The sequence below is a fragment of the Eretmochelys imbricata genome, chromosome 2 (genome assembly GCF_965152235.1).
Source record: "Eretmochelys imbricata isolate rEreImb1 chromosome 2, rEreImb1.hap1, whole genome shotgun sequence".
Lineage (NCBI taxonomy): Eukaryota > Metazoa > Chordata > Testudines > Cheloniidae > Eretmochelys > Eretmochelys imbricata.
In genome coordinates, this window is record NC_135573.1 from 44,437,586 (window position 1) to 44,461,053 (window position 23,468).

General features: G+C 45.0%; 1 protein-coding gene across 3 annotated transcripts in view; it reads left to right on the forward strand.

The window, feature by feature from the left end:
• The window catches only part of TRIQK (triple QxxK/R motif containing), an 83,184-nt gene that overhangs the window by 49,475 nt on the left and 10,241 nt on the right, over positions 1 to 23,468 (forward strand). For 2 of the 3 annotated variants that reach the window (XM_077810019.1, XM_077810020.1), the window contains exons 3-4: positions 9,130 to 9,215; positions 10,379 to 10,738. In XM_077810019.1, coding sequence (XP_077666145.1) covers positions 9,130 to 9,215; positions 10,379 to 10,510 — 218 coding nt within the window. In that variant the 3' untranslated portion in view covers positions 10,511 to 10,738. Of the gene's footprint in view, positions 1 to 9,129; positions 9,216 to 10,378; positions 10,739 to 23,468 lie in introns of those variants that run through there. The other variant, XM_077810021.1, reaches the window with a different exon arrangement.

The window sequence follows — 23,468 nt, forward strand, 5'->3', positions numbered from 1 at the left end:
AGAGACCCTTTCCACGAGCAACTCCCCATATAGGAGGTGCACTCTCTCCTATCGCTAGGAGCAGTGGAAGAGGTTCCTCAGGAGCTGAAGAGCAAGGGTTTCTATTCCCGATATCTCCTAATACCGAAAGCCAAAGGTGGGCTCAGGCCCATCCTAGACTTTTGAGAGGTCAACAAGTTCATGAAGAAACTGAAGTTCTGCATGGTCTATTTGGCCTCCGTCATCCCTTCCTTGGATCCAGGGGACTGGTATGCCACCCTCCACTTGAAGGACACATCCTTTCATATAGCAATTACATTGTCCCACAGAAAATACCTCAGGTCTGTGGTGAGCAACAAACACTACCAGTTTACAGTCCTCCCATTCGGCCTGTCAGCGGCACCTCGTGTGTTTACCAAGTACATGGAAATTGTGACCGAATTCCTATGCAGACACCAGGTACAGGTACCTCGACGACTGGCTGATCAAGGGCTGCTCCAGGTCTCAAGTGGAGGCACAAGTCAACTTCATAAGAATGACAGTCGATGAACTGGGCCTTATCCTGAACATGGGGAAATCGAATCTGTCCTTGTTCAGCAGATGGAGTTCATGGGGTGGTGCTGGACTCAACACACGCTAGGGCATACCTCCCGGAAGTGAGGTTTTAGGCCCTGGGCAACATCATTTGAAGTCTCAGGCAGTTTCCCACCACCACAGCAAGGAATTGCCTGAAGCTTCTAGGACACATGGCGTCTTGTACCTTTGTGATGCAACATGCCAGGCTCAGGCTCCAGCCTCTCCAGTCGTGGCTAGCCTCAGTGTATTGGCCAGCTCGGGACAGTTTGGACAGCCTTGCCCGGTCCTCAACTTCCTCCAGTGGTGCCTTGACCCACAGGTAGTGTGTGCAGAGGTCCCCTTCACTGGTCCTCAGCCATCCCTCTCGCTAGTGACGGATGTGTCAGCCTTGGACTGGGGAACACATCTGGGAGACCTCAGTACACAAAGCCTCTGGTCTCAGGCAGAACTTGCTCTCCACATTAATGTCAGAGAGCTGAGAGCGGTGCATCTGGCATGCCAGACTTTCCGAGCCCACTTGACAGGGAGATGTGTATCAGTCATGACAGACAACACCACAGCAATGTTCTATATCAACAAACAGGGGGGTGCACGCTCCTCTCCCCTGTGCCAGGAAGCCATCATGCTGTGGGACTTTTGTGTAGTTCATTCGATACACCTGCAAGTATCGTATCTCCTGGGAGTACAGAACGAGTTGGCGAACCATCTCAACAGGTCTTTTCACGGCCACGAGTGGTCCCTGCACCCGGACGTTGTGAACTCCATCTTCCAACAGTAGGGCTTTCCCCAGATGAACCTGTTTGCCACGCAACCCAACAGGAAGTACCAACAGTTTTGCCCAGGCTCCATCACGGAAGCGTTCCTCTTCCCATGGAGAGGCCATCTTCTCTACGCGTTCCCACCCATCCATCTCATGCACAAGGTGCTCCTCAAGATACAAGGGAAGAGCTTCAGTGATATTGATAGGTCCAGCCTGGCCCCACCAACACTGGTACACATCTCTCCTGGAAATGTCCATGGAAGCCCCAGTTACCTTGCTGCTCCTCCAAGACTTAATAACTCAGGATCACAGCTGTCTCCAGCACCCGAACCTCGAGTTGTTGCACCTCATGGTGTGGAAGCTCCATGGCTGAACCCCATGGAGCTCTCCTGCTCATACCCTCCTTGGCAGTAGGAAACCCACCACCAGGGTTACCTACCTTGCCAAATGGAAGAGATTCTCATTCTGGTCGGCTCAGCATCACTTGTCCCAGATGCTTGCCTCTAACCCACTCATACTGGACTACCTTCTCCATCTCAAGCCACAGCGGTTGTCCATGTTGTCAATAAGAGTTCACTTGGCTGCCCTCTCTGCCTTCCATCCAGGCGCAGAGGGCTGGTCGGTGTTTGCCAACCCTATGGTCAGCCGTTTCCTGAAGGGTCTCGATAGGCTATATCCACACATCCAGCAACCAACCCTGACCTGGGACCTCAGTCTGATCCTTTCCAAATTGATGGGTCCGCCCTTTGAACTGCTGGTGATATGTTCCCCGCTGTACCTGTCATACAAAGTGGCGTTTCTGGTAGTGATAACCTCAGCCAGAGGTTGAGGCCCTAACATCAGAGCCCCCTTACACCGTGTTCTATAAGGACAAGGTTCAGCTCAGTCCACACCCAGCTTTTCTCCCGAAGTTGTCTCCCAGTTTCACATCAACCAGAAATCTTCCTCCCAGTGTTCTATCCTAAGCTGCACTTGAGTGGCAGAGAGCAGAGGCTTCACTCATTGGATTTCCGCAAAGCACTAGCCTTTTACATTGAAAGAACGAAACCGTTTAGGAAGTCACAACTGTTTGTGGCTGTGGCAGACAGGATGAAGGGTATTCCAATCTCCTCCCAACAAATTTTCTTGTGAATCATGTCCTGCATCCATGAATGCTATAACCTAGCAGAGGTGCCTGCCCCTCTGCTCACAGCGCACTCCACTAGGGCACAAGCTTCTTCAGCAGCGTCCCTGGCTCAAGTCCTGACCCAGGAAATATGCAGAGTGGTGATGTGGTCCTCCATACATACTTTCACGCGCATTATGTGATTACCCAGCAGGCCAGAGACGATGAGGCCTTTGGTAGAGCAGTGCTCCAGTCAGTGGACAGCTCCAACCCCGTCTCCTGAATTTAGGCTTGAGAGTTACCTGATTGGAATTGACATGAACGAGCACTCGAAGAAGAAAAACGGTTACTCACCTTCTCTTAGCTGTTGTTTTCAAGGTGTGTTGTTAATGTCCATTCCAATACCTACCTTCCTATCCCTCTGTCAGAGTAGCTGGCAAGAAGGAACTGTGGGGGTGGCGGGTTGGTAGGGCCCTATATTGAGTGCCATGATGGTGCCACTCCAAGGTACCCTCGGACCAACCCGCTGGATACTGCTAGGGGGAAAATCTTCCACCTGCCATGCATGCACACGTGCACATACCTGATTGGAATGGACATGAACAACATATCTTGAAGAACAACAGTTACGAGAAGGTGAGTAACCGTTTTTTGTTGTTGTTATTGCCAAATTTTTATTTCAGAATCCTGGTTTTTTTTAAATTCCTTTAGATAAGGTCACTTAGGTTTAAGATGTATCAGTGCTACAGGTAAATGTGTCCCTAGTCATCTTCCCATCAGAAGTGCTGCGGGAGATAGTCCAGGTACAAGTGGTGTTGACTGATATATATGTTCAGTGATTTTTGGAGAAATCTTAAGTCTGCACTGTTCTCTCCATCTCCCTCTTCTGAGGGTAACATGGACTTATAATATGTTCAAAATCCTGTGTTAATACTAGGAATGGTTCAGTGGTAAATTGAGTCCTGTTGCCACATATGAAGACTTCAGGAACCACATGTCTTGCAAATATTAATTTTAGTTTCTGGATAACCTGTGAGTTTTGTGTGAGTATAGCCAAGTCAATGTAACTGGAGAAAAAATTGACTACAATAATATATGCACCTACCAGAAAAACAAATGTGTTACTACCCTCTGCCAAGGTCTGTCAGGTAGCTTTATAGTGAGTAATGGTGTTTTTGTTTGTTTTTTCCTTGATACATACGTCGCAGCCCTTTGCTAAGATCTGAATTTGCCTATTCAGTCTGGGCCACCATATGGATTGCTGTGCTCATGCCCCATACTTTTTTGCATCTTGGTGTCCCTTATGGATTTTGGAGAGCATCTCTTTCTGAGGTACTATCGGGATAAAAACATGCTGTCCTTTCAGAAGTAGGCCATGTGAAGGTCATTTTGGTCCTGCCAATATGGCAGTAAATCTGTTGAAAGTTGACTCCTTCAACCCCACCCTCTTTGGCAGAATTGAGTAAGTTTCTGGCAAGTCTTGTCCTTTAGTTGTTCATCTCTAATTGCTGAAGTTGGCTGGCAGATGCTGAAATTGCTGCCAGAATGTAAACTTTGACATCTTCACTAAAACCTTTAGTTCATCTCTGGGTGGCTGTGTAATTGGGGCTCTAGGTGGAGTGTCTGCTGCTATGAGTGCTGTCTCAGATATGTGTTCAGTGTTGAAGGAAAATTACAGAAGCCGTATTTGAACTCTTTGAATCCTAGGTAGGTCATCCAGTGGTTTTGCACCTAATAATGCCAGTAAAGGCTTGTGGTCTGTTTCTGTGTTAAAATCCAAGCCGAATGGATAGACACTGTGCCATTCACAGGTCCAGGCAACTGCTAGAGCTAATGTCTGGTCAGCTGCAGGAAGCCTATATCTTTCTCTGCACACACTCTTTTCTTAAGTTTTGTAAGATCCACACAAATGTGGATTTTGTCATTGGTTTTCAGTCAGTGGGTTCTTTTATCTGGGAAATAACCCCCAAGTCGTACATTCTCTTTCATTATTCTTTGACTTTGCCCAGCAAGGGTATAGGGGTGTGGCATGGGACTTCGAGAGCAAAAGGTAGTTGCTGATGGCACTAATTTTATTTTGTACTCCCCGGATAGCTCCCTAACTCAGTGAAGATGTGTGGATACATCTCCTGTATAGTTTGCTTTTTTCTGTTATTTCTGTCCAGTTTCTCTATTAGTTGTAGTCCTTATATTGCTAGCAACCCTAGTTTTTAGTCCCTGTATTACATATATTTGTTGAAGACCTTTCTGTCTTTTCTCCAGTTTCCCACAGAACTATTCACAAACATCCAAGGTAGTGTACTAGCTCCATGTAGAATATTATTTGGTCTTTGCAGATCTCCATCCCAGGACTGATTATATATCTTTTTGGCAGCGACTGCTGCCCCAGTATCAGTGTTAAATTTAAGGTTTCAATGCTTCACATTTATACTTGTATACCAAGGTGTAGTATGTTCTATTGAGAATATAGGCCCTATAAATATGGATTAATTGTCATCCTGTTACCCGGGGTTCTTTCAACCCAAAGCTCTTGGTAACTTTTATTCTGTGCGAGGTGGTGTCAGGAAATAAATCAGGGGAGACACGGCCGTTCGACCAACAGATGGCTGGCACAAACAGGACAACACACGAGTGCTTTCACTTAAGGCTAAACTTTACTTAGTCTCAAGCACTTATACACACCTCCACAACAGGTTAGTAAAACACCCCCAACCCTTGATAATTACCAAAGCTGAGTGTGGCTCTCGAGTGGCACAGCAATAGGCTTCCGGTGGCCAAATCTTCCGTCTGCAGGTGGGGACTGCAAGATGTATCCAGAGGGAGAGTCCAGAAAGAGTCCAACTACCTCAAACTTTTCCCCCTTATTTATACATTAGTAATAGAATGACATGTCCCTTAAAGAAAACTTGTTAAGTAAGCAGTTTCAATAGTCAAGCAAGAGGTTCCTTCTGATTATCGATTAACCAGATGTGGCTTTTTCCAGAGTTTGCAGCCTTGAGGCCCCAATAGACATTCCTGGGGCACATCCTACTTTTCTAAGATGCATGTATCAGCAACTTCAACACAATTCTTATCAGGAAGGACGCTGGGTCAAGCTGCCCTTTCTGTGGCACCCAAAAAACCCCTTCCCCTTCTGCCTTGGTTAAGCTAAGCCTGCTGACTTGGCTAATTTACAGCCTGCTGACTTGGCTGCTTTTAGTAATAAGCCATAGTGGTTTCAGGCACTTTACTGGTTTGCCAAAGTCTCCCTGTTCAATCCTACAATAACACTCCCTCGTGGATTGTTTCCATTACTCTTAGTGATCTGTGTGCTATTGCAAAATGTCCCATTTTATGGCATTTCCTACATTCTTCCTCTTTTGCTGGATGTTGTTGCCAGCTTTGACTTGGTGCTTGCCACAGCTTTTCCAGCCTTCCTTCTTACAGGGTTCTTTGATTTCTGACTGTCTAGTTATGCACTGTTCTTACATTGTAAATTTGCTCCAACTGCTCCTGATCACATTTGTGTTTTTTTTTTCTTTACTGTGTTGGTCCTCTTTTCTTCCCATTACCACTTCTTTAAGGAGAGGGATGCACTTACTTTGCAACAAGTAGTTTGGAGACAGAGGGAGAAAGAGCCATGCCTTAAAAGCAGAAACTGGAGAACTTCCCGACCAGGAAGCTCCTCTCTTTATTATGCTCACTACTGTAACATATCCTGGTCTTCTGGTAACTGTGTTGGACCAGGGACTCTCCAACTCTAAGGGAAGATAGTGGAGAAGGGATGGAAGAGAAGAGGGTTTTGCTTAAACAATACACAAGGTCAAGATCAGATTTAGTCTGGAAGTTTTCCAGCTACATCCTCTGCTGCTTCTCTGCCTATGCTCTCTCAGGAACTCAGTGTCTGTCAAATAGATATTGGGTAAGAGACAAATGGGGCTTTGTCTGATGAGTCCATTTTAACTGGCATTGACTGTCACTTGGTGGGAAGAAGAAACAGCTTAGACTAATGATGACTGATATTTGTACAGAGAGAGCTTGCAGTATGAGCATGATGAAACAGGAAGGAATTAGAAGTGTGCAAATGCATATTCCAAACTGTTGAATTTCTAGGCCCAAAGAACCTAATGAACCTACATTATTTATCTGTGCAATGTGTTACAGGTGATAACTATCAGTTTTATGGGCCAGGGACTTTGCATTTCATAGTTCTTTACTGTCCTATAGTGCAGATGTCTTTCCTAGGGCTTTAGAAAGAGGTTTTTTTAGTACAATTGCAGAATCTAGTTTTCATTGCAAAAAAATGAAGAGATGCCCTTTAAAAACTTTTGCACTTGGTGGACTCAAGACTCTTCTCCAGTATAGAATCATAAAATATCAGGGTCATCTAGTCCAAACCCCTGCTCAAAGCAGGGTGTCTTTTGGCTGTCGTATTTAGCAAGGAGTGGTAAATTAAATGACAGGTACACATAGTTTTGGAGAATTAACTGCTTTAGAGTCATCATTAAAATATTTGTTATATAGATGATTTTAGTTGTTCATATCAACTTTAATATAAATCTGGAAGCATTCTCTATGTAACTGCAGTCCAGCCTCATCAATAACCACATTACTGGAGTAAGTAGTACCAGAGTGGTTTAAACTGATGGAAAGAGTAATGTGACAGGGTGGCACAATCCTTAAGGGCTGGTGGGCTGAAATTCCTGATTACAGAATGAGCCAAACCTGGGAAAGATCAGGATGATTTTCCTATAAAGAACAGGTGTAGGCTGCAGTGCTTTGGGAAAGTGTAAGAAAGCATAGAGAGTTGGGAGGGAATGTAAAGGGCCCTTGTAGGGAATGCCCTGAGACCAATGGAGCAGGAGGCTCCTAAGGGAAAACCTGGGCTGAGTTTGGACCTAGAAGTTTGGGGGTCTAGAGGCCAGTGCCAAAAGATTGAGTTCCAGCCAGGAAGAGTTGGGCTGTGAGAACAGATTGGGACAGAAGAAGAGCTCTGGCTGTGAGAGAAGACACCAGAAATCATTATGGACTGTTGCGTGGTGGTGGACTTTATTTTGGGACCCTGAGGATTGTTTTTGTTGTTAAACTATCCCCAAGCAGGTGGTGGTGGTATTCATGTGAAAGCCTGTGTGCAGTTCTTAAGTGGCCTGCAAGAAGGGGGCAAAAGGGACAGCGTTCCTGAAAAGCAACCCCTGTCCAGGATGGAGCATGCAGTAAATGGCCACCTTGCTACAAGCAATAATAGACTTTCTCCTTGTAGCAGTAGATTTGATCCTAACAAATGAACTTTAATCAAAGAGAGTACATACCCTGTATGAAATATTTACACCAACGTTGGTCACCTTTGCAGTTTACCCTTCGGAGGGAATATCAGTAAGTGGGGGGATTTCAGTTGTTGACGTCCAGTAGCTTCTGGTTCCCTGTGCTCTTTCAAGGCTGCATAGTTCTCATTATCTAATTCTGTTGCATCACTGGAAGAGCAGATATTTGGATGTAAGTCATTCTGTTGGTTGTTCTGCTTGTTTACCACGGAAGCAATGACAGAGGATTTGAGTCATGAGAGCTGAAACTGGAGCGAGCACTTTTCAATTATCTTTTTTTTTTAAGTTGAAGATATTTTTAGTGCTTAAAAATCCCAAATGGATAAATTTCTATAGTTTGTTCACAAGTAAGTTGGAACAGCTGCATCACTTTATTGAAAATTGGCTCAAAAATATTCCAAGCTGGGATAGTTCTGTGCCAAATTTCACCCTGGAGTGAATTTTTATGAGTTATAAATTCCTGCAATTTATAATGGAAATTCTGACAGCTCCTTAACCATTGCATAGCAAACAGTGCTATTATAATACTTGGAGGGTAGAAACCCCTGCTGGTTCTGTTTCCCCTCTTCTCATGAGGTAACCTTTGGGTTGTTTCTCTGATTGCTTTAGAAAATGACTGTTCTTCTGCTCTGTGGTGCCTGCCTATCTTAGGAGGTCAGCAGCTCCTGCGATATAAAGCTCCAGTGGCCCTGTACTCTAATGGTGGAAGACATTCATGATGCATTGACTGGATGAATTTGTTGGAGTTTAGGATACAAATTTTCATTCCCTAATTCTCTTTCCCTTCCTTCCCCTAAGAGACTCTGTTAGCTTTCCTCTGACAATACATTCTGGTGCTGTGCCTTTCCTTTTGGCATCAAATGTGTCATAATTATTCACATCCTTTATGCATGACTTTTGCTCAAGTACAGACGGTCTTCACAATATTTAATCCCTAATGTGGGGCTGTTTGGGGGAGGAGAACTTGTACAAGGGGAGCATCCCCTGTATGCCACAAAGGGGATCTCTTCACTGGATATGAATAGATGCTGAATAGACTGGTGGGGTGCGGGGGGACTCCTGCAGAAGGTTGATGTTTTCTACACACATGCTGTCTGACGGCTACTGAACATTGCAGTTGCCATTTTAGTAAATAACGTACCATTGGAGGTGTATCATAATTTGCATTTTGTAGCTCACTGGACTCTCAGGCTCCAGGTTGATTTGTTAACTACTGTTTTGGTTTTCTGGTTGTTATTTGTTTTAAAGGCCATTGTTGACCCTGCTATTGGTCCTGTTCTTGGGGCACAACTCTTTCTTTCTATCACTGAACTCTTAAAAATTTTAGATCTGCCACTGAAGCTACAATTTATTGTAGATGTACCTTATCTTCAGTGCATCATTTACATTAACTCTTTTTTCTACCTTAGGAAAACAAGATTACAAGAAAAGCAGGCCAGTGTTAAGAGCAACAAGATTAAAAGCAGAGGCCAAGAAAACTGCACTGGGCATAAAGGTAGATATCTATTTGATAGCTTACACCATGTTGAGTTTCTTTTCCCCATAGATGTACTGTGTGAATATTGATTTTTGAGAGATATTGTTTGACACTTCAAGACCTAAGTGGAATGCCAGAATCTAAAATATTTATGAGGGATTGTTTTTAACCTTCAAATAACTGGAATAACTGAAACTCTAAAGGACTTTAAATGTTCCACATTCTTGATATGAAGCATACTTTTATTTAACAGTGCCAGTGGAATAGTATATGTTTAGAAACAGGATTTTTTAGACAGGTACTGTATAAACAAAAATACTTTAATGGTTTTATATAGTTGTTCAAAATAGCCATGAATTCCTGCCTTCTTCTAGTATGTTATATCCAGGAGTTGTTTAAAAACAAATATTGGTATAGTCTCATCGTTAATAAGTATAATATATTATGTGGCTACATCCATCCACTTTGACTCCAACATGGAAAATGATTGCCTTCACCACCAACAAAACAGCAAGGAGTGTCCTGAATTTCAAACTGCGTGGAAACTTCCTGTTTTCAAGTGAGTCTGAAGTATAATTATGACTAAATGGTCAGGGCAATAAATATTAACATGAAGGACAAATATTCTGTACTATTCACCATGCTATTATGATGGAATTTGGCTAAGCATGTCGTTTATTTAAGTTGCATCCAATATTTATCCCCCAAATTTATTTTTGAATCAAAATAAAATAATATGAAATTAACTTGGCAGCCATGCTGAGAAACATGCAGAATAAAAATGGCTCAAAAATCTAACTGTTCTATCGAAAGAAACTCAGAAATGTTAAAAGGAGAACATATTCTTGTTTCTGGCAGATGAGAAATCAATTTTTTCAAGTTATAGTTTATAGCAAATGCCAAGGTATTACTACCAAGCTGTAACAGCTGTTGAGCTGCCAGATGATGTATTTGGTTGTCTTCCAGAATTTGCTATTATAATCATGAAACAGTACTTTCCTTTTGCTCCTGATTGCTGATCTCGATCAAGTACTGCCATGCGGTGCAGTATGTTTTCACAACATAATCTCCTCAGTTAGTGCTGTGTGTCAGTTTTTAATGAGAAAAAGTAGATTGCCTTTTTTGTTTAAAAGATGGATTACTAACCTCTGGAGTTCTGTGTTTTTTCCTTTCTTTCTTAGGGTATATCTATACATACAGGGCTGCAACTCTACCAGTACAGCTGCATCACATCTGGTGAAGACGCTCTATGCCAATGGGAAAGACCTCTCCCATTGGCATTAAAAAACACCCCACCTCCGCGAGCAGTATAAGTGATGTCATTGGGAGAGTTTCTCCCGCTGACATAGTGCTCTGCACACAAACGCTTATGTCGGTGCAATTTATGTCGCTCAGGGGGTGGAATATTCACACCCCTGAGCGACATACATTTTGCCAACATAGGCTGTAGTGTAGACATAGCCCTACTGCATTTTACTCTTATTTTTTTAATTCTGTGATATGACCTTCTCAAAGTGATGTTCCACCTGGTCATTTTTATTGTCCATTCAGCTCCCAGTTAATTTTAAAAAAAAATCCCTCTCAATTAGTGTTTTTGGAGATTTTGCTAAATGTCTTTTACAAGTGAGGATATTTTGTTCCTGTGTTCTCAGAAACTAGATCACTCACTATTTCCTTGTATTGCATAATTCTTACTTGAAAAGTACACAAAACTGAGAAGAATAAAGATACATAGAATCTTAAGTATAAATGTTAGTGACTGAGGAAAATAAGAGAGAATTTTATGTCGCAACATGTTTCTCCCTTAACATATTGTAGTCTAGCAGAGCATTAGCTCTGCTAAACATAAAGTTGAGTGTTGCTGTTTAAGGGATGACTATTGTAAGTTCTCAAAATCTGCATGCTTAGTTAGATTGTCTTTAAATTTGCTGTACCTTATGAGGGTGCTGGGGGTAGTATTAGTGGTCTAAGTTTGTGGTCATTTTAGCAAGAGGTCTTCCCACCCCCATCACCTGGATCATCTAACTGTTTTCTCACCTGGGGTTCAGACTCTGGCTCTGGTCCTCCGCAAACTGATCTCAGTCACTGAGGATTTATTTTAGCTAATGCATGGGACCCACTGCCCCTCTGGGGAAGCAAGATTGAAAAAGTTATTAAGAGTAAAGTTTGTAAGTACAGTTCAGTGCATGCCAAACTGATGTACCCAAAAGAGTGAAATGCACATCTGCAGCAAGGCTAGGGCTCTGTTGAAGCCAGAAGGTTGGTAGGCAGCCTGTTGTCAGAGTAACTGGGTTACATGCTGTGGTGACTGAACCTAAGCTGCACCCATGCAATGTGAATTTGAGCCCTACCATTAGCGGCTTTTAGAGAATGTGTTATGTGTGTGTCCTTGATCTCTGACTGCATTCTTCAGGAAAGTTTTGCCCTGAAACCAACATTTCTAGTTTAAGAGTAATATTTTAATGAGATATGCTCTAAAATTCACATTCACATTCAGACTGATTTTACTTTTCAAATATTATCAAGGAAATTGGTATTAAATAAAGAGAAGATGAAAGAACACAAGTGGTTAGGATAATGTACTCATGATTCATAATCTTCATCTGCTTCCATAGAATGGAACTAAGTAGGATCAAAAGGAAAGCAAGATGCTGAGTTGTTTGGTCAAGGGTTCCTGATACAGAGCCTTCCTGCCCCCCAACATCAACTGCTCGTAATATTTACAGCTTCTCATACTTTTTTTGGTGCAGAGCCAGGGGATATAGGGTGTCAGAACAGTGAAGGCAAATGTGGGGGCATGGGGCAGTGCAGGGGATACGGAGACTGGAAGGATGCAGGATGGAGCTCTGGCCCTTTGCCATCTTAGAGCTGTGCCTCACACCCTTAGACAATGGCCCTTCTTAGTGTAAAGAATCATCCAAATACTGTGTTTTTTGAAAACCCAGTTCAGTGACTAGAGTTTTGATGCTGCACTTGATTTCCAAATATGTAGTTTTTCTGTGATCCCCCAGTGAATAAAGGTGCATCCTCAAAGGGACCTTTGCTCTCTGGCTTCTCAGAAGTGCTGACAGAGCAGAACCATGGGGAAGGGTAAGTTGGGCAACAGTGCTAGACTTGACAGGGAAGGGAGATGGAGGTTGCTCAGAGGCTTCCCTTCCCTCCACTGTCCCCCAATCAGGGGAAGAAACCCAGAAGTCCCATTCTTCCCCACGCTTACTCCAGCAGTGGGGAAGGGGTTCAAGGCTCCCTCTTCACTGGCTGCTGCTGCTACTTGGGAAAGAGGGAGGTCAGAGCAATGCAGGAGAGTGTGGGGAGGAGAGAAGGGCGATCAGAGCATGCAGTGAGGGATTTGGGGAGTACTTCAGCTCTCCTCCTGTGAATATTCCCTCTTGCGCCCACCACTATTTTTGTCCTTCTTTCAAAATATGCCCCCCTAGTGCTGAGAGTAGGAGGGGAACAAGAATGTTCAGTGCATGACACGGGCATACAATGTAGAGCAGGAGTAGGCAAACTTTTTGGCCCGAGGGCCACATCAGGGTTGCGAAACTATGGAGGGCCAGGTAGGGAAGGCTGTGCCTCCCCAAACAGCTTGGACCCCGCTCCCTATCTGCCCCCTGATTGCCCCCCTCAGAATCCCCGACCCATCCAACACGCCCCCCCCCACTCCTCGTCCCTGACCGCCCCCTCCTGGGATTCCCGTCCCTGACCGCCCCCTCCTGGGATTTCCGCCCCAACCCCCCCAGGGCCCCACCCCCTATCCAACCCCCCTGCTCCCAGTCCCCTTACTGCCCGACCCCTATCCACACCCCCATCCCTTGACAGGCGCCCCTGGGACTCCCACACATATCCAACCCTCCCTGCTCCCTGTCCCCTGACTGCCCGACCCCTATCCACACCCCCATCCCTTGACAGGCGCCCCCGGGACTCCCACACATATCCAACCCTCCCTGCTCCCTGTCCCCTGACTTCCCTGACCCCTATCCACACCCGCGCCCCTAACCGCCCCCTGGGACCCCACCCCTTATCCAACCTCCCTGCTCCCCGTCCCCTGACCGCCCCCCCCCCCCCGAAACTCTGCCCCATCCAACTGCCCCCATCCCCTGACTGGCCCCCAGGATCCCTTGCCCCTTATTCAACCCCTCCCCACCCCCTTACCACGTCACTCAGAGTGGCAGGAGCTTGAAGCCACGCTGCCTCCCTGCCCGGCAGGAGCGGTGAGCCAGAGCGCTGGCGGCATGCTGAGGCTGCGGGGGGGTGGCGGGGCGGAGGACAGCTTCCCCGGCCGGGAGCTCAGGGGCCGGGCAGGACGGTCCCACGTGCCGGATGTGGCCTGCGGGCTGTAGTTTGCCCACCTCTGATGTAGAGACTGGGTGAGGAGTGGAATGGGCTTCAGAGGGAATGAACAGAACAGGTAATCATCAAGTAATCCATCCCCTGTAACAAACTCCTAGAGTCTGGCAGTCAGAGGCTAGGGAAACCCAGAGCATGAGTTGGCATCCCTGACCATCTTGGCTAATAGCCACTGATGGACCTATCCTCCATGAACTTAGGTAATTTTTTTTTAACCAGGTTTTAGTTTTGGCCTTCACAATATCCTCTGGCAACAAGTTTCACTGGTTGACTGTGTGTTGTGTGAAGAAGTACTTCCTTTTGTTCATTTTAAACCTGGTGCCTATTATTTCATTGGTGACCCTAGTTCTTGTGTTATATGAAGGAGTAAATAACACTTCCTTATTCACTTTTTCCACACCATTCATGATTTTATAGACCTCTATTGTACCCCCCACTTGTCGTCTCCTTTCCTAGCTGCAAAGTCCTTGTCTTTTCAGTCTCTCTCCATGTTCCATAACCTTAATCATTTTTGTTGCTCTTCTTTTGTGGTAGATCATATTTGGGAACTGACAACAAGTATGTTCAGTGCATGGAACAGGCATACAATACAGAGACTGGGATGAGGAGAGGAATGTTTGGTGCATGGTACAGTACACAGCACTAAGATCATAGTTGGGAGCTGAGAAGCGGCATGACCAGAGCATGCACCAAAGACAATGCTGAGACCAGGATGAGGAGCAGAGAACAGGATTGCTTAGTGCATGGTACAAACCCACAGATGCGATGAAATGAGAACACCCATTGAGATGAACAGAGCAGCTCTTCCCTCTCGGAGCCCTTTTCAGGCTGCATTCATCTTCATGGTGTGTTCTCATTCATTGGGGAGATCTCATTGAAATGAACGGGCCACTTCACACCTCTCTGAGGGCTTGTCTACACTACCCCTTAAGTTGATGTAACTTACGTCGCTCAGGGGTGTGAACAAACCACCCTTCTAAGCAATGTAAGTTACCTCAACTTAAAGCGGTGTCTACACCATACTATGTTAGCTGGAGATGCTCTCCTGCCGACGTAGTTTCTGCCTCTCCTTTTGGTGGAGTAATTACGTCGACAGAAGAGTGCTCTCTTGTCGACGTAGCACATTGGCACCCATGTAGCGCAGTAGTGAAGACGCCCTGAATGTCCTCCTCTGAGCTTGCTAACAGTCAGCTGTAGCTGCAGATACAGAGATGGGCAGGGGAGGGAGATCTGCAAATGCCGGCGGGGCAGCTATATGCTCTGGAAGGGGTGTATGCTATGGGAGATGGTGAGCTAAGGAGAGGGTGAGAAGAGACACACACACTAGTCTCCTCTCATATGCTTAAAGTTACTATAAACTACGTGGAATAATAATTTCAAAATATTGTGAAAACATCTGTTTTCTCTCCCTATCCTGTCAGCACCTCCACACTCAAAAAATGTCATAACGCGAGCATTATCGCCATTTGACTGTAATGAAACACACAGGAAGGCGAAAGACCCCACAAACATGCCATGTGGTATCTTTAATCTGTCCTCAGTTCCACCTGCATACCATGTGATAGTGTTACATTAAGAAGGTATAGTTGTCTCCTACAAATAACATCTCTTTTTCTGTTCAAAAAATTAGGAAATACAATGGGAAAACACTTTGTTAATGCAGAGCTAAGGTTGCCCAGTAGTGCCTCGTGCCCTTCCAGAACATCAGATTCAGCTACGCCAGAGGTAGGCAAACTACGGCCCGCAGGACCGTCCTGCCCAGCTCCTGAGCTCCCGGCCGGGGAGGCTAGCTCCCGGCCCCTTCCCCTCTGTCGTCCCTCCCTTCCCCCCTCAGTCTCAGCACGCCGCCAGTGCTCTGGCCCGCCACTGCTGCCAGGCAGGGCGTCGTCGTGGCTGCAAGCTCCTGCCGCTCTGAGCGGCATTGTAAGGGGGCGGGGAGTGGTTGGATAAGGGGCAGAGGGTCCCGGGGGACAGTCAGGGGTCAGGGGGCGGTTGGATGGGGTGGAGGTTCAGGGTGGGGGGGTCAGGGGACGGGGAGCAGGGGGGTTGGATGGGGGGGAGGTCCCAGGGGGCGATTAGGTGCAGGCGTGTGGATAGGGGTCGGGGCAGTCAGGAGACAAGGAGCGGGGTGGGGTGGAGTTGGATGGGTCGGGAGCTCTGAGGGGGGGCAGTGAGGGGGCGGATGGGGGCGGGGTCCAGGCTGTTTGGGGAGGCACAGCCTTCTCTACCTGGCCCTCCATAAAGTTTTGCAACCCCGATGTGGCCTATGGGCCAAAAAATTTGCCCACCCCTGAGTTACACTGAAACCTCTGAAAAAGCAGGAAGTGAAGAGTTACGGAAAGCAAACTTAAGCCTTTGAAAACAGTTAAGGTACGTGCAATCCCTGCAATATGCCATCCCTGCAATGCAACCTTAGCTATGCCTTCATGGAGTGATGCCCCAATATGCCCATAACACACATTCTAAAACCCCTTGCAGATGCTGCAGAACAGTTGGGGAACAGCTCAATAAACACTGTATGGCAAGGTATAATATCTTCTCTTTGCTAAAGCAAAACTTGGGTTTAGGTCAGACATAGCAAAGAAGCGATATCTATACAAACATTGAGCCTATTCCATACAAACCACCCAGACTTGCTAAATGTCACAGTCTCTTCACCAAATTACTGTCATCATATCACAGTGACAGCTCTTCCAACCTGCTTCACCTAATCTCTGAACCTTTCAATACAACTACATCTAGCACAGTGAATGAAGTTGGAGTGCGTGTAGATAAATCTGAGTCTGAAATCCTTCTCGTTCTATCAAACCTCACTTAGGGCACAAACAAGGCTCTGCCATCCCTGTCTATCCTGAGCTGCTGTGTATGTTCTCTGCATTTTTAAAGCACAGAAGTTTTCCCTCTCAGCACCTTCTGTGTGTTCTTCAGCTGCCTGATGGCATGCTTGTTATGGCAAATGCTCTGGCTTCATTCTGAACATGTTCCAGATAGCTCCATCTTCTTTTCCGGATAACTTTGGAGATATGAAGTAGTTGAACTCTGTTTACTTATTATGGCACCTTCCTTACTCAACTATTCCCACTAACTGTTGCCAGTTCCTGGGGTCAGAGTTAAGGTTACCGTGCAGGAATGACATGTACTTTAACTGTATATTTCTTGGTTTTCAGAGGCTTAAGTTTTCATTATCTCAGTGGATTGAGTAGCTGAGCTTGAGGTGCTGGCAGGCCGCAAGACACCACAACACAAATTTAACTCTGCATTAACAAAGTTTTTGTTGGTGAACTGTAATAAGCAACAGGGTTCATATGTGCTAAGGGTAGGCTTTATTTTCTTTAAAGAATACAGACCCGGATCCTGTACCATTAAAATCAATGGGACTTGCAATTAACTTCAGTAAGGGTCAGATCAAGCCTGTAATATGTGTTTGAAAAGTAGCTGATATACAAAATTCTGTGGTAATTGCAATGGTAGCAAACAGTCTGGAGACAACATAATAAAGTACCCAGTCTTGTTGCCAAATCTGTGAAAAACACATACTTACTTGTATTTTCCAAGGATTTTATTTACTCATAGTGCCTTCAACATGTGGTGCAGTATTCCTCCCTTCTAAAAATTGCTAACTTGTAGATAACGGAAGTATTATAAGGGCAAATCCATCCTGGGCATAACTGCAGTTGTAATTATTATTTAATTAATGTGCTGCAATAGTGCAAAAGATGTGCTGCAATAGTGTCTAGAGGCCCCTATCAAGCAACAGGACCCCATTACTCTATACTCTGTACAGACATATAATAGACAGTCCCTGCCCCAAAGAGCTGGCAGTCTAAACATGTAAGGTGAGACAATAAGTGGATATAAACAAAGAAAGAGGGTAGAATGTGAGGAGACGGAAGAGAAGAGGATAAATTAACAGTGAAAAATCATCTCCTCATAACTAGGGAAGTGAGTGGAGTTCCAATAGGGGTGCATTTCACCCGAAGAGTTTATAAGATTTGTTTGAAAAAAAGGAAGAAACCACCCCCTGGAAATGACATGAAACTTTTTGGAATCAACTGTCCTGAAGGTGCTGTACAATTCAGAGCTAGACTAATTAGCTTGTCATGTCAAATTCTAATTGTTTTTCATTTTAATGCAGGATTTAAAGTAACAAAGTTTCTTTCAGTCATTGCCATTTAGTGCTTTTTAATTTCCTCAATGAGCAATTTTATCCATGTTGATAATGTCAGAGTAGCAACTAAGGACTTATAAATATCAAAAATTTAGTTGAACCAGGGTGACCATACTTGTTTTGAGTGTGCAGTATTTTGTCCTTTTAAAAATATTATCCAATATTGTCATTGTTCTGTCTTGGTTTGGGTGTGTGGCACATCCTCAGGCAGCCCCTAAGGATATAGGACCTCCCAGATGGGAAGGACCCCTGTCTGAGGACATAACTCTGAGACTACATCTGTACAATGAGGTAGGTGTGTGATTCCCCTGCTCATCTGCACATACTTGCACTAGCTCTCATTGAATTAGCACAAGTATAAACAGCAGAGTAGCTGCAGCAGCAGAAGTACAGCTGAGCCTTGCTGAGTACAAACCCACCTGATACTGGTGAACATAAGAGTGGCCACACTGGGTGAGAACAATGGTCTAGCTAGCCCGGTACCGTGACTTCCGACAGCAGCCAGTACCAAATGAAGACAATTATAGGACTGGAAGGGACCTCGAGAGGTCATCTAGTCCAATCCCCTGCACTCATGGCAGGACTAAGTATTATCTAGACTATACCTGACAGGTATTTGTCTAAACTGCTCTTAAAAATCTCCAGTGATGGAGATTCCACAACCTCCCTGGGCAATTTATTCCAGTTCTTAAGCACCCTGACAGTTAGGAAGTTTTTTCTAATGTCCAACCTAAATCTCCCTTCCTGCAATTTAAGCCCATTGCTTCTTGTCCTATCCTCAAGGTTAAGAAGAACAGTTTTTTCCCCTCCTCCTTGTAACAACCTTTTATGTACTTGAAAACTGTTTTCATGTCCCCTCTCAGTCTTCTCCAGACTAAACAAACCCAGTTTTTTCAACCTTCCCTCATAGGTGATGTTTTCTAGACCTTTAATCATTTTTGTTGCTCTTCTCTGGACTTTCGCCAGTTTGTCCACATCTTTCCTGAAATGTGGCACCCAGAACTGGACACAATACTACAGTTGAGGCCTAATCAGTGCAGAGTAGAGAGGAAGAATTCTTATGTCTTGCTTACAGCGCTCCTGCTAATACATCCCAGAATGATGTTCACTTTTTTGCAACAGTGTTACACTGTTGACTCATATTTAGCTAGTGGTCCACTATGACCACCAGATGTCCTTTCCACAGAACTCCTTCCTAGGCAGTCATTTCCCATTTTGTATGCGTGCAATTGATTGTTCCTTCCTAAGTGGAGTACTTAGAATTTGTCCTTATTGAATTTCAACCTGTTTATTTCACACCATTTCTCCAGTTTGTCCAGATGATTTTGAATTATAATCCCATCCTCCAAAGCACTTGCAACCCCTCCCAGATTTATCGTCCGCAAACTTTATAAGTGTACTCTGTATGCCGTTATCTAAATCATTGAGGAAGATATTGAACAGAACCAGACCCAGAACTGATCCCCATGGGACCCCACTTGTTATGCCCTTTCAGCATGACTGTGAACCACTGATAGCTACTCTCTGGGAACAATTTTCCAACCAGTTGTGCATCCACCTTATAGTAGCTCTTTCTAAGTTGCATTTCCCTCGTTTGTTTATGAGAAGGTCATGCGAGAGAGTATCAAAAGCTTTGCTAAAGTCAAGATATACCACATTTACCACTTCCCTCCATCCACAGGGCTTGTTACCCTGTCATAGAAAGCTATCAGGTTGGTTTGACACAATTTGTTCTTGACAAATTCATGCTGACTATTACTTATCACCTTATTATCTTCTAGATGTTTGCAAATTGATTGCTTAATTATTTGCTCCATTATCTTTCTGGGTACAGAAGTTAAGCTGACTGGTCTGTAATTTCCCAGGTTGTCCTTATTTCCCTTTTTATAGATTGGCCCTGTAGTTGCAGTCTTCTGGAATCTCGCCGTTCTTCTATGATGCTTATGGCTCAGATATCTCCTCAGTCAGCTCCTTGAGTATTATAGGATGTATTTAATCGGGCCCTGGTGATTTGAAGCTATCTAACTTCTCTAAGTAATTTTTAACATGTTCTTTTCCTATTTTAGCCTCTTATCCTAACTCATATTCACTGGCATTCACTATGTTAGACGTCCAATCACCACCAACCTTCTGGGTGAAAACCGAAACAAAGAAGTCATTAAGCACCTCTGCCATTTCCACATTTTCTGGTATGGTCGTCGTCCGTCCGTCCCCTCTCCCACCCCCCCCACCCCCGCTCACTGAGTAACAGGCCTCCCTGTCCTTGGTCTTCCTCTTGCTTCTAGAAGAAGAATTTGTAGAATGTTTTCTTATTACCCTTTATGTCTCTAGCTAGTTTGATCTTGTTTTGTGCCTTGGCATTTCTAGTTTTGTCCCTACATACTTGTATTATTTGTTTGTATTCATCCTTTGTAATTTGACCTAGTTTCCACTTTTTGTAGGACTCTTTTTTGATTTTTAGATCATTGAAGATCTCCTGGTTAAATCAGGGTGGTCTTTTGCCTTACTTTCTATCTTTCCTACGCAGTGGGATAGTTTGCACTTGTGCCATTAATAATGTCTCTTTGAAAAACTGCCAACTGTCTTCAGTTGTTTTTCCCCTTAGACTTGTTTCCTATGGGATCTTACCCAAAAACTCCCTGAGTTTGCTAAAGTCTGCCTTCGTGAAGTCCATTGTCTTTATTTTGTTGTTCTCCCTCCTATCATTCCTTAGAATCATGAACTCTATCATTTCATAATCACTTTCCCCCAAGCTGCCTTCCACTTTCAAATTCTCAACTAGTTCCTCCCTATTTGTCAAAATCAAATCTAGAATAGCCTCTCCCCTAGTAGCTTTCTTCACCTTCTGAAATAAAAAAATGTCTCCAGTACAGTCCAAGAACTTGTTGGGTAATCTATGCCCTGCTGTGTTATTTTCCCAACAGATGTCTGGGTAGTTGAAGTCCCCCATCACCACCAAGTCTTGTGCTTTGGATGATTTTGTTAGTTGTTTTTAAAAAAAGCCGCATTGACCTCTTCTTCCTGGTTAGGTGGTCTGTAGTAGATCCGTACCATGATATCACCCTTGTTTTTTACCCCTTTTATATGGTACCCAGAGATTTCAACAAGTCTGTCTCCTATTTCCATCTCAACCTCATTCCAAGTGTATACATTTTTAATATGTAAGGCAACACCTCCTCCCTTTTTTCCCTGCCTGTCCTTCCTGAGTGAGCTATACCTTTCTGTACAAATATTCCAGTCATGAGTATTATCCCACCAAGTCAGATCTGTGATGCCAACTGTGTCATAGTTGTGTTTATTTACTAGCATTTTGTAGAATCATAGAAGATTATGGTAGGAAGAGACATCAAGAGGTCATCTCGTCCAACCCCCTGCTCAAAGCAGGACCAACTCCAACTAAATCATCCCAGCCAGGGCTTTGTCAAGCTGGGCCTTAAAAACCTCTGATGATGCAGATTCCACCACCTCCCTAGGTAAATAGTGTTTTCTGATACCCAACCTAGACCTCCCACACTGCAACTTGAGACCATTGCTCCTTGTTCTGTCATCTGCCACCACTGGGAACAGCCTACCTCCATCCTCCTTTGACCCTCACCCCCCTTTCAGGTAGTTGAAGGCTACTATCAAATCCCCCCCTTATTCGTCTCTTCTGCAGACTAAATAAGCCCAGTTCCCTCAGCCTCTCCTCATAAGTCATGTGCCCCAGACCCCTAATCATTTTCGTTGCCCTCCACTGGACTCTCTCCAATTTGTCCACATCCTTCTGTAGTGGGGATCCCAAAACTCGATGCAGTACTCCAGATCTGGCCTCACCAGTGCCAAAAAGAGGGGAATAATCACTTCCCTCGATCTGCTGGCAATGTTCCTACTAATGCAGCCCAATATGCCATTAGCCTTCTTGGCAACAAGGGCACTCTGTTGACTCATATCCAGCTTCTCGTCCACTGCAATCCCTAGGTCCTTTTCTGCCGAACTGCCACTTAGCCCGTCGGTCCCCAGCCTGTAGCGGTGCATGGGACTCTTCCATCCTAAGTGCAGAACTCTTCACTTGTCCTTGTTGAACCTCATCAAATTTCTTTTGGCCCAATCCTCCAGTTTGTCTAGGTCACTCTGGACCCTGTCCCTATCCTCCAGCATACCTACCTTTCCCCCCCAACTTAGTGTCATCCACAAACTTGCTGAGGGTGCAATCCATCCCATCATCCAGATCATTAATGAAGATGTTGAACAGAACTGGCCTCAGGACCGACCACTGGAGCACTCTGCTTGATTCAGGCTGCCAGCTAGACATGGAGCCATTGATCACTACCTGTTGAGCCCGGCCATCTAGCCAGCTTTCTATCCACCTTTATAGTCCATTCATCCATCCATACTTTTTAAACTTACTGGCAAGAATACTGTGGAAGACCATGTCAAAAGCTTTGCTAAAGTCATGGTATATCGCATCCACCACTTTTCCCATATCCACAGAACCACTTATCTCATCATAGAAGACAATCAGGTTTGTCAGGCATGACTTGCCCTTGGTGAATCCATGTTGACTGTACCTGATCACCTTCCTCTCCTCCAAGTGGTTCAAAATGGATTCCTTGAGGACCTGCTCCATGATTTTTCCAGGGACTGAGGTGAGGCTGACCGATCTGTAGTTCCCTGGATTCTCCTTCACTTTTTTAAAGATGGGCACTATATTTGTCTTTTTCCAATCGTCTAGAACCTCTCCCAGTTACCACGAGTTTTCAAAGATAATGGCCAATGGCTCTGCAATCACATCAGCCAGCTCCCTCAGCACCTTCAGATGCATTAGATCCGGCCCCATGGACTTGTTCATGGCCAGCTTTTCTAATTAGTCCTTAACCTGTTCTTTCACCACTGAGGGCTGCTCACCTCCTCCCCATACTGTACTGCCCTGTGCAGCAGTTTGGGAGCTGACCCTGTCTGTGAAGCACTGAGTACTTCAGCATTCAGCTTTTTCCACATCATCTGTCACTAGGTTGCCTCCCATAGGGTCCCACACTTTCCCTGACCACCTTCTTGTTGCTAACATACCTGGAGAAACTCTTCTTGTTACCCTTCACATCCCTTGCTAGCTGCAACCCCAATTGTGCTTTGGCCTTCCTGATTATACCCCTGCAGATCTGCTGGCATGCTCGAGCAATATTTTTATACTCCTCCCTGGTCATCTGTCCAAGTTTCCACTGCTTGTAAGCTTCCTGTTTGTGTTTAAGCTCACTGAAGATTTCTCTGTTAAGCCAAGCTGATCCCCTGCCATATTTGCTATTCCTTCTGCACATCGGGATGGTTTGTTCCTGTGCCTTCAATAAGGCTTCTTTAAAATACAGCCAGCTTTCCTGGACTCCTGGATTTCGAGTTCTTCCTGCTTATTCCCCATACTTCTTGGATTGGTATACAGACATCTAAGATACTGATTTGATTCCCCCACACACACCCCCGGCAAGTTCTGTCTTGTCTCTCCCTTATCCCTGCTATAGCAGCCCATGCTCCCCCCAAATTCTGACCCTTTTCCCTGGTCTCCATGTTTTGACTTACCTGTGGGCTTTGGTCACCTGCCCCCTTCAAACCTAGTTTAAAGCCTTCCTCACTATGTTAGCCAGTCTGTATCCAAATATGCTCTTCCCCTTCCTCCGTAAGTGGTTCCCCTTTCTGCTTAGTAGTCCTTCTTCCTGGAACAGCATTCCGTGGTCAAGGAAGCCGGAGCCCTCCTGGCGACGCCATTGTTGCAGCCAGGCATTCAC